Genomic DNA, 11,788 nt, shown 5'->3' on the forward strand with positions numbered 1-11,788 from the left:
ATCATTGGGGTGAATAGGGTATTTGTGTTGGAATGCTATTTGTTAACAATCTATAAATTCTCAAAGGTTCAAAGGTACAATTTAATGTCAGAGAAATGTATGCAAGATACATCCTGAAATGATTTTTCTTCGCAACCATCCACAAAAACAGAGAGCCCTGAAGAATGAATGACAGTTAAATGTTAGAACTCCAGAGTCCCCCAGCTCCCCCCTCCCGCACATAAGCGGCAGCGACCAACAACCCCCCTCCCCCCACTGCCAAAAAAAAGCATCGGCACCCACCACCGAGCACTCAAGTGTGAGCAAAGCAATAGCAAAGACACGGACTTGCAGTTACCCCAAAGACTTTGTGTTTCACCCAGTATTTGACATACCACAAGTTCTCTCTCCCTAATAAGGGAGGAAGAGGTGTCTCCATTTTCCCAGCGAGCAGGGAGGCATTACAAACAACTCGCTGGTTTACGCTAGACTTTTTCCATTACGTTGCTTTTTTTGAGCTCTGTGCCTAAAGATCCAGGGTCTCCAGGCACACAGTCGCAGGTAACCCAACTCCCCTAGCAACACACAAGTCTCCTGTCGTGACACCGACTCTCGATCCGCCCGTACCCGGAGCCCCGAGATCCTAGGCTTCCGAATCCGAGCCAGACTCTCGGGCCAAGTCTTTGGTGTGCTGAACAACAACGGCCAATCGTGGAACCCCATTCCCGCAAAGAACCGTAGTCAGCATTTAACTCTGGGTCAGGGTCTTCAAAAGAACCCTGAAAGGGAAAAATAGGGATATTAAAGATGGAAATAGAGCTGTTTGTGTGGATGCAAGCAAAGGAGTCGCCATTAGATGCCATGCACCTTCCTGAGCTCCACCTACATCAGACAGACAGACATTATTGATCCCGAGGGAAATCAGGTTTGACAGTGATGCAGAGCTGGGTGGCAGTGTGGCCTGTAAAGGGGATGTGGAATGGCTTCAGAGGGATATGTAGACAGGTTAAGTGAGTAGGCAAGTACATAATCTAGAAAAATAAAAGTTCATCCATTTAAGTCAAAAAAATTTCACTTTTTCCATTGGTGGGAGTATGAAAGGTTTTAATGTCCATAAGGTGGAGATTTCATTCACAAATTATTGAAAGCCTACTTAGAAGATCTGCAACTAGTTTGTGGGCCTTTATTGAGAAGGACTAACTATAGGAGTAGAAATGTCAGGCTACAACTATATGAAGCCTGGATAAGACAGCATCTGAACAACCGTGAAAAAGAAAGGATGTGCTTGTGATGGGAGTGCATTGAAGGCTTCTGGGTAGTGAGTTTCCCTTTATTAAAGTAACAGTTATAGAGACCGGGCCTGTGCTATCTTAAGTTTAGAAGAATGCAAGCTGTTCACGTCAGAATTCTTAACAAATAAGGTCATGGGTATTGATCTTTTCCCTGGCTGGGGTGATTAGAACCAAATCTCAAGGTAAAGAGCCTGCTGTTCTAGACAGATGAGGGGAAATTTCTTCTGCTAGAGGGTAGTGACTTTTTTGAATAATTTACCCAGCATTGGTTAGGTCACTGACCAACTTCAAGACCAAGATTTTCAGAAATTAAGGGAAGCTGGGGATATAAGAATGTGTGTTAAGATACAGATCACCATGATCATATTGAATGGCAAAGCAGATACAGTACTTAACAGCATTCAGGCAGGCCAGCAAAATATGAGGAATATCCTGATACTGTTCACATGTACAGAGAGAAAAGAGGCTTCCATGAAGCAAGATGCTGGAATAGACTGACTGAATGGAATAGTAGCTTTCTGTGCCGTAAATTCTATGTAATTGTAAAATGTAAACGTCTGTGCAGCTTTATCATGACATTTGCATTTAAAGATGCCTTGGTTCAAGCAACAGTAAGCATAAATGCTGCAGTTCATGTAGTAAGTTTAAAAATGTTAAGTCATCTTGTAAATGATACTTGCTAAAGAAATTTTGAAAGATATTATTTTACATTGAGCATACCCAAGTATAGTCACTGTATGCATCAATTTTAAATGTACCTGGCAAATAGAATGGCTAAGGTATCTCGTATCATCTGATAAATTGCTTCACTGAGTAGTACAAGTCATGCAAGATGAATGGATAAAGCTTCATGTCTGTTTTACTAGTTTCTTCTTTATGGCTTTGGCGTAATAACAGTGACCTTGGCTAATCTACTCTTGCTTCATCTATTGTGGATGCACATGTTAAATCATCATCATTTATCTGATGTACCAAATGTGCTTCTTCAAACAGACCAAGAAATATGCAGATGTCATCATTCCAAGAGGAGCAGAAAACTTGGGTATGAAATTTCTCTTTGCTTTTTTTAATTAAGTTTTTCAATAATTCCTCTGCTGCTAGCATCCTACTTTGGTTTTATAGATGACCTTGGAAGAGATTGGCCAACTGGCATTGTGTTTTAATTTTCCCCTGACACATCCACATTGGCTTATTGCCTGCACTGCAAAAGGCTCTCTTAAAAAATCTTAAGTGTGTTTAGTCACAACTGCATCAAACGAGAACTTCCTTGACAAAGTCTTAGATGATCATTGATAATAATGAAAGGATGGTAACCAGGTGATCCAAAATAATGATTTTTAGGTTACATCAGAGAACTATTTCTTGCCCCCATATCCTCTCTCCAATGCAGGTCCAATGAGTGACCTATTATTAGAAATCAGAAATGACAGTTTTTTTAACAATGTTAAATTAATTCTGTATTTGCACTTTATGGAATTGAATTTAACTTCAATACCCTTGATGCTAATATGCCAATAAAAATCAGAATCTGTGCTGTGGAGCTAATCTTTATGTTCTGTGAGAACTCGGTTAATGGGATAACTTTATTTTAATCTTAGCATCTGACCTGAAAGCTGTGACACATTCATACTTTGATTCTACTTGATCTCTTTATCGGCCATCTACTCTGTCAGAATAATTGAAGGAGTAGGCATCCTTTTACAAGACCTTGTCATCGCTAGTGCTAAATTGTTGACTAGTTTTAATCCTGAAAGTCACTATCAAATTGCATGTACAATTGTGCCCTGGCAATCTTTGCACAAAGAGCAGAGGATTCTGTTGCAATGGCCGCTCTTTCATCTCCAAGCTTTTCACCTGGAGCAAGTGTATATAAACTAGCAATGCATAGAACTAAACAAGCTTCAGCAGCCGCCGGAATAGTTGAGTCCAGCACCCTAAACTGCAGCCATTCAACTGGAAGAGGTAGCTGTCAAACTGCTGGTTAAGTCCCCGAGGACCTAACCTGGTTACAAAATATCGATGCAGTTATAAAGAAGGCAAGACAGCAACTATACTTCATTAGGAGTTTGAAGAGATTTGGTATGTCAACAAATACACTCAAAAACTTCTATAGATGTACCATGGAGAGCATTCTGACAGGCTGCATCACTGTGTGGTATGGAGGTTGGGGGGGAGGGGGGCGGGTTACTGCATAGGACTGGAAGAAACTGCAGAGGATTGTAAATTTAGTCAGCTCCATCTTGGGTACCAGCCTACAAAGTACCCACGGCTTCTTCAGGGAGCGGTGTCTCAGAAGGGCAGTGTCCATTATTAAGGGCCCCCAGCACCCAGGCCTTGCCCTTTTCTCACTGTTACCATCAGGTAGGAGGTACAGAAGCCTGAAGGCACACACTCAGTGATTCAGGAACAGCTTCTTCCCCTCTGCCATCCTATTCCTAAATGGACATTGAACACTACCTCACCTTTTTATTATATTATTTCTGTTTTTGCATGATTTTTATTTATTCAATATATCTATACTGTAATTGATTTACTTATTTATTTAGTATTATTTTTTTCTTCTATATTATGCATTACATTGAACTGCTGCTGCTAAGTTAACAAATTTCATGACACCTGCTGGTGATGATAAACCTGATTCTGATTCTGGACTGCTTCACCCTGCTACATTTCAAGAGCTGAATGCTGTGGGAGTTGTAACTGCTTCTGGCAAATAACTTGACTGATTTGATGCTTCAGCTAACTTAATTGTGAAGCAATGTTTTTGAATAAAGGTATCTATGGTAATGAGGTGATAAACTTGTGAAATTAGATGTCTTAAAGAACTGACATGCATCACTTGTCTGTGTGCAGTTAATTGGATTCAGTAAAACACAATCAGGGAATTGAGCAAAAGGGGTATCTTACTACAGATATTCATTTTATACACTGATCTATTATGGAATTGTGCCTGCAGGTAGAAATGTAACAAATGAAAAAAAGGAATAAGTTTAGAAATGTTATATTGAGGAACAGTAAAGTAAAAATATAATGATGCTGCTGTTGAAATCTCTTCCAATTGCCTTCATTCTTTGTGTATAGTAAGGGAATGATTTTTGAGGATATCAGTAAACTAATAAAGAACTTGTTTTGGCCTGTTGCATGCATTGAAATTGGCACAGTGCAAAAGGTAACTTGGCAGACAAGCTATAACCTTGAGTCTACCCTGCTAGAAATTCTACAACTTGTTGAATATAAATGCTGTATTTTGGATGGAAATGTTTCTGAATAATTGTTAGAATCTGTGCTGTGAAAATGATTGCTTATATTACCTGTCCATGTGATTTGACTTTCATTACATGGTTGTTGTTGTTACTTAATTATAGACTCAATGTCAAATTGCAGCGATCAGTAGTAATTTAGCCACTGATCCTGAAATATTAAAACATAAATTATATTTTAAAGAGAAGTGCAAATTGGAAAACTATTTATTTAAAGTTTTTCCTAGCAAGGTGAATCTGTGGGAATAGGGAGTGCTGGCATAAGAAGTCTTTTAAAGTCTGTTAAATATAGTCACATGTATTTGTTTAATCTGCTGAAATAATTCTTGTCTTTCTCCTTCATGCCAGTTGCCATAAATTTGATAGTGCAACACATTCAAGACCTTCTCAACGGTGGACTGAGCAAGCGCCAAAATGGCTGTTTGAATGGATATAGCACACCATGCAAGAGGGACTCTTCTGATTCCAATAGCAGACCACACTGACTGAAGATTGAGGAGAGTGAAATCTTGCCATGAAGTTTAGCATGACCTTACCATTTACTGTTTGGGGAAAAGGGAAAGCTGCCAAGGTTTTATAGCATTGTTCAAAGCAAACTTAACTTCTGCCACCAAAATGGAATTTTTCCTGAAGTATTTAATTTGCCAATTTTATTTTGTTTGTTGTGTAACTTAAGAGTGACATCCTGCCTTTTGAGTTCTTAAATGTTCATGCTCAAGCAATTGTCTTTTATCAAAGAATTGCAATCCAACAAAGGACGTCTGTGTTTAGATGGAAATGTATATAATAAGACAAATGTTGTCCTTTTATAGGTTAGCTTTGATTTGAGAAATATACTGGGAACAATTTCAATGTTACAAATAATGCCAGGTATTAATGCCTGTGCAGCATATTAATGCAGTGGATTCCAGTTAATTGGGCCAGCCGCTTATTTGGGACACTCTAAAAGGACAAAACTAATAGAGAAAATAGCTGGGATTCCCTTTCCCTTAATTTACTTGAGACACTGTGCCACTTAATTGCAATTGTTGCTGAACAATTTCTAACCAACATCAGTCGTGTGCACTTGTGTGTCCATTAAACACTACACCATGCTTAGAGTGAACAATTTTTAACTGGTGCCAGTTGCGTGTGTTTGTGTTCAAAAAGCAGAGATTTTTGTCACTGATTGTTACTGGAAAAATAAGCAGCAAAACAATTCAGAGCTGTTTTGCTCACTGTTGCTTCAAGCGTTTAGGCTAGGAGATGCCAGAAATGGCCGAAAGTGAAAATGAAATAATTTCACTACTTCAGGTTAGAAACCATGAAGAACTTGATGGTATCGACAATCATCTTGAATGTTACAATAAAAATGAAGATTTGGCAGATGCAATCATTGAAAGCATTGTATACAGGCAGTCCATTATCTGTACTGGGTATCTGTGCTGATTTTGTTCATGTACAGTCATTCAAACGAACACGATAGCGAACACCGGATTAATTCCTCAATCGATAAACTAATACACCTTTCAAAGTACTGTAGTGTTATTGGTAGTGTTCTAATTTGTTCTGTATTTCATTTAAATACATAATTTGTTACTCTTTAACTGGTAGTCAGTCTTTTTATACCTTTTTAGCTACTTTTATGAAACTAGCTAATTGGGGCAGCAGCTTAATTGGGCCAAAATATACTGGTCCCAATGTGTCCCAATTAACCAGAATCCACTGTACTGTATTTAATTGCACTGAATGGCTTTATCTTCTAACCTGATGTGCCAGAGGATGATTTTTTTACATAAATTATAGACCCTCTGAAAAAAGATGGAGTTGGACTTGTAGAACTTGCATGACCAAGTGGGAAGGATATTGGAATTCTTAGTGAGCTCAGCTTTAAAATGTTACACAAGCAACACTTCTGGGAAAAGTCGGAGTTTCTTCACTTTATCCCTGCTCAACCTGCTGGACCACATTTATTTCCCCCCCCCCCCCCCCCCATTGTAAAATGTAGGTCTTTTAAGCCTGTAATTTAGTTCAATATCCTGATGGTAGTCTTTGTTTGTAAACATTTAAGGTGTTTCCCACTAGTCCTACACCTCAGGGTTTATGTTTCTCTTCATTTTTCTTAACTACTTTGTACGTCCAAGCATGAGAAAGTTCCTAGACCACTTTTCAGATTACAATTTCAGGTGAAGACTTCCCATCAAAACTGGGAGAAAGTTGCTTCTGTTAAGGCCATCAAATAAAGAAGCTGATGCAAAATTACTTGTTTTCCATGTGATCTGTCTGTCAGTTTTGTCTACTAAATCCATTTATTGCTGTTTCCAATTCCTGGTTCTGATGAAAGGTTGCACCCAAAGCAAATTTTTTACTTAGATGCTGATTGACTTTCTAATTTAATCCCGATTGTACATCTGACTTTGCTTATTTACTTTATAGTGTTTAAAGCTTCTTTTCATACCAGTATTCATTTTAAACTCAATCATTTAACTGGATTGCTGTAAAATAGCTTTTCTTTAAAAAAAAAGCTGCAATGCATGTCCTGCTTTGATCCATTTTAAAACTTTATGTAACCTGTTCCAGGATAAAGCAGCACTTTTTTTTTTTTGCAGAGCTGCATTTCGGTTTATTTAATACACATGAGTTGCATTAAGCCTCTTCTGGAGTGTTTTTTTTTGAGGGGGGTTTGGAGGAATTTAAGTTAGCATTGGATACCAACCCTGCATGGTATTTACAAGTTACTGACTAGGGAAAGCCAGCAGTGTACAGTCTACTGTTAATGCAAGTATTGATGATGGCTGATGCAAAAGCCTAAAACTGGAAAGTTGGTAATTCTTTTACTGTTCATTACTAAGGACCAGTACGATCATATTTTGTCAAATTTTCTGTTTGATGGACGAATTTTATATTGTTTTGGTCTGCTTGCAAAATGTTGTGCATCTTCTGGTTACACCTGCTACTACTGTAAAGGAGATTTAAACTTGAAAAAGAAATTTATTAGCCTGCTGTTCTGTTTGACCAAAATGGTCCTTTCTTGCTTTTGTAACGATGCAGGTAACTTTTTGTTGCAGGAAAAGTTGAATTTTACTTTTTGTTTCACACCTACATAGTTTTTCCATGTACTGTATGTTAGTCTCCAACCACAGAGTGTGAAAAGCTGAAGGAATGACTCACTAAGCTTGAATAAAATATGAATTTTATATAGTAAATGAATTTTGAATGTCATTTTTAACCTGAACATATTGACTTATCACTTACATGCAGTAATAGATTCTGTTGTCAACAAGAAGCTTGTTTCAAAGAAAACCTTTTGATATTTTCAAAGAAAAATGAATAAGTGTTGTATATGTCCTTAATTGATACCACCAGCAATTTTGTTTTGGATTCCTACATTTTGCCAAGTTAAACATAAGAAAGCTTACAATATTTAACAGATGAAATGGGTTTAAGACATTTTCATTACTTCCAGGTAATTATTATTGACTTCCCTTCTTTACATTTTTCCTGGTCTATCAGCAGGTGTTAAAGATGCAATCACAGTGAGGTCAAAGGTTTCATTTCCATGGGAACTTCAGTGAGCAGGTGGAAAGATTTGCAAGTTTAGGAAAATATCACTTCTGTTTTCTTCGATCTGTAAAAGGTAATTTACAGATCTGAGCTGCTCATTTGCTTCACACTGCATGTGTTTTTCCACAAATAATTCCTTCAGCTTTGAACATTTATTTTGGATAGTTAAAGCAACTGATAAATGCAAGGCTGCTTCAAATGTAAAATTGTTGCACCCAAAATGTTCGACAATATTGTGTAAGCTTGATCACCCTGCTCACAGATAGCTATGTCAAAAAAAAAGTTACTATCTAAAGCAATCGGGAATGAGACCCACTTATCAGCAAAGCAGTAATTCCTAGAAAAGTCATGTCTGAAGACAATTGATACAGTAGAGGTGTGAGCACAATGGGGTAAGGGACTTCCTAGCACAATTTGAACTGCCATTTCAATATGTATAATATGTCTGCATGGACTTTGCAGTGTTGTTGCTAAGGATATGCAACTGGAATTAAAGTAGTCTATTCAGTTCTCTGAGCCTGCAGAGTGATTCAGTTATTAAGAGTGTGATTGAATCATGTCCTTGCCTGCCCTGTTTGGTTCAATGACTCTCAAGGGATTATAACTCCATCCAACCTGTAGGTCACTAAGTCCCTCTTGCAGTGTGGTATCTAAAACAAAATCCAATACTTAATGAACATCCAAACAGAGCTTACTATACAAAAAACTTGTTTCTGAATGTGCGAGGTAGCTGTAGCGTCTGAGAGTGTTTCCAACAAACTGACACACTTCGCAATTGTTATTCTCATGTTAACCAGATCACTACTGCCTCTATCTCAAGCCCCTTTCCCCGTCACCTCTTGCTGACATATATTGAATCTCCAGAATTCTCTCTACAATCATCTTCACCTTTTCTTCCTCTTTTTAGGCTTTCCATTCCGATTAAGCTTCTGATCATCTAATTTGCAGGATTAAATTAGAACATAAACTCAGTGGCCACTTTTAGTATGCCTGCTCTGGTTGAGTAACTATCTGCTTCAGTCACTCAATGCATGCAGAAATGGTCATGAGGTTCAGTTGTTGCTCAGACCAAATATCACAATGGGGAAGAAATGCGATGTAAGTAACTTTTCCCGTGGAATGATTGTTGATGCCAGACAGAGTGATCTGAATCTGCTGATGTGGGATTTTCATGCTCAGCTGTCTCTGGAGCAGGGGTTGGCAACCTGGGGCCCACGGCCCCCTCAGTGAATGGTAAGACTCTATGGCATAAAAATGGTGGGAACCCCTGCCCTAGAGAGTGGTGCATGCAATAAGCAAGAACAGTTCTGTTGATGAAAACACCTTGTTAATGAGACAGGTCAGAGGAGAATGGCTCAAGGTGACAGTAACTCAAATAACCACCCAACTGGTGTGGAGAAGAGCATTTCTGAATGCACATGTTCAGCTTTGAAGTGGATGGGCTACAGCAGAAGATCATGAACGTACTCTCAATCGGCATTATATTAGGTACAGGGGGTACCTAATAAAGTGGCCACAGAGTGTAGAAAAGTGCAGCCCTTCAGCCACGATGTTTATGCTGACCCATTAAGCTATCTAAGGTCAATCTAACCCTACCCTCCCACATGGCTATCCATTTTTCCATAGCCTTGTGCCTATCTAAGTCTCTTAAATGTCCCTGGTATATTTGCCTATTATGTTCTACTCACCTACTTTTGATGGTGTATCCTAGGGCATTTTACCAAGTTAAAAGCACTATAATGAAGATAGCTGTTGTCATAACTGTGAAGTCCATTTGTGATCTTAGTCAATTTGCCATTAAATTATTTTTTAGATCTAAAGCAGTGGCTCCTAAAGTGGATGATATTGCCCCCCCCCACCCCACCCCAGGGAGGGTTGGAGTTTCTAAAGGAGTTATAAAGATAAATGGGGTGGTGGGAGTGCTCAGTAGCAAGGAGGGCAGCTGAGGGGTTACAGGCTTAATTGAAGAACTGAATTACTTACAAGCATTTGATCCTCAGTGCTTCATAATTGATTACAATGATAACGTAATCACCTCATCTCTTGCTGACACACCGTTCTATTAGACTTTGCATGAAGCACTTTACAGTTGAAAAGAAATGTGACACTCCTGTATTTGGCATGTCATGAGCAATCTAGACTAAAGAAATCATGTCATTTCTGGGCCCAGGCCATGAGTACCTGGGAGTACAGTTAGATGAGAAGCTAGACTGGACTGCCAACACAGATGCCTTGTGCAGGAAGGCACAGAGTCGACTGTACTTCCTAAGAAGGTTGGCGTCATTCAATGTCTGTAGTGAGATGCTGAAGATGTTCTATAGGTCCGTTGTGGAGAGCGCCCTCTTCTTTGTGGTGGCGTGTTGGGGAGGAAGCATTAAGAAGAGGGACGCCTCACGTCTTAATAAGCTGGTAAGGAAGGCGGGCTCTGTCGTGGGCAAAGTACTGGAGAGTTTAACATTGGTAGCTGAGCGAAGGGCGCTGAGTAGGCTACGGTCAATTATGGATAACTCTGAACATCCTCTACATAGCACCATCCAGAGACAGAGAAGCAGTTTCAGCGACAGGTTACTATCGATACAATGCTCCTCAGACAGGATGAAGAGGTCAATACTCCCCTATGCCATTAGGCTTTACAATTCTACCGCCAGGACTTAAGAACTTTTTAAAAGCTATTATTAATGCTTTTTGAGATAGTGATTTAGATGCATATCATATTTTTTACTGAGTTAAGTATTGAATGTAATTAGTTTTGCTACAACAAGTGTATGGGACATTGGAAAAAAGTTGAATTTCCCCATGGGGATGAATAAAGTATCTATCTATCTATCTATCTATCATTACTGTCATTCAATACTGTGGTACAATGTTAGTTAGTTTAGTTCCCATACTCTAATCACACATTGACACGATTTCTGTGAATTAGGGTATGGCATTCAGTGGGGTAAAGTTCAGAATCTGCCCTTTGGAATGGTCTTGATCACATTTCTCTAGTCCATGGCCCAACTGAAATATGGCTGCCCCACTTTATGTACCTTCAGGCAGAGAGTCAGATCAGCTTGAGTTATGATGAAGTCATAATATTCCCCTTTATTGATTGTAGCGCTTAGGGTTGGACTTGAATAGGCAATTGATCGTGGTTATTAATCAAAAACAAAAATGGCAGAAGCTGACCAAACGAAAATATGTAGACAGTATCTGAAATATGGATTTATACCAGTACCAAGCAACCAACAGCAGCCTAGGAGTTGGTTATGTGAAAAGGTTTTTTTTTCACAAATGAAGCAATGAAATGGTCCAGGCCCTTCAACATGTGAAGTGAACATACTCCAATTGTTCTGGTCTCTAGAAGCACAGTTCATTTTGTATGAGCATCACCTTCTAGTAAGATGTCATTTTGTCATTTCCTCTGCGGGTTAGTTTTGATTCAATCTGGAGCACACAGTGGGAATACAGTACACATCCTCAGTCTTTATCTGCCATTAAAACAGCAATGTCTGTGAGTCTTTAAGTTTCTGTTAATATTGGTAAACAGTAGATGTATTATGCTTAAGCTTATCATTGCAGCACTAGTTTACTCTTGTATACACTACATAGTTATGGAGTGCTGTCCATGTGTATTAACTCAGTTAACACTGGTTGTGAGATTAATCGATAGTATTAGTATATTCAGGCATGCACTGACTTTTCTGTATTGAATTTAATACATATTTTACT

At 38.8% G+C, this 11,788-nt stretch overlaps 1 protein-coding gene across 2 annotated transcripts in view; it reads left to right on the forward strand.

Annotated features, from left to right (window-relative positions):
* The window catches only part of uck2a (uridine-cytidine kinase 2a), a 42,366-nt gene extending 34,650 nt beyond the window's left edge, over positions 1–7,716 (forward strand). The window contains exons 7-8 of one of the 2 annotated variants that reach the window (XR_012101083.1): positions 2,265–2,313; positions 4,880–4,954. Coding sequence is in view for 1 of the 2 variants with exons in the window: in XM_073063553.1 (XP_072919654.1) it covers positions 2,265–2,313; positions 4,880–5,016 (186 nt within the window). In the remaining variant the exon portion in view is untranslated. Of the gene's footprint in view, positions 1–2,264; positions 2,314–4,879 lie in introns of both variants that reach the window. The other variant, XM_073063553.1, reaches the window with a different exon arrangement.
* The last annotated feature ends 4,072 nt before the right edge of the window (positions 7,717–11,788 follow it).

Source organism: Hemitrygon akajei, chromosome 12, assembly GCF_048418815.1.
Source record: "Hemitrygon akajei chromosome 12, sHemAka1.3, whole genome shotgun sequence".
NCBI lineage: Eukaryota > Metazoa > Chordata > Chondrichthyes > Myliobatiformes > Dasyatidae > Hemitrygon > Hemitrygon akajei.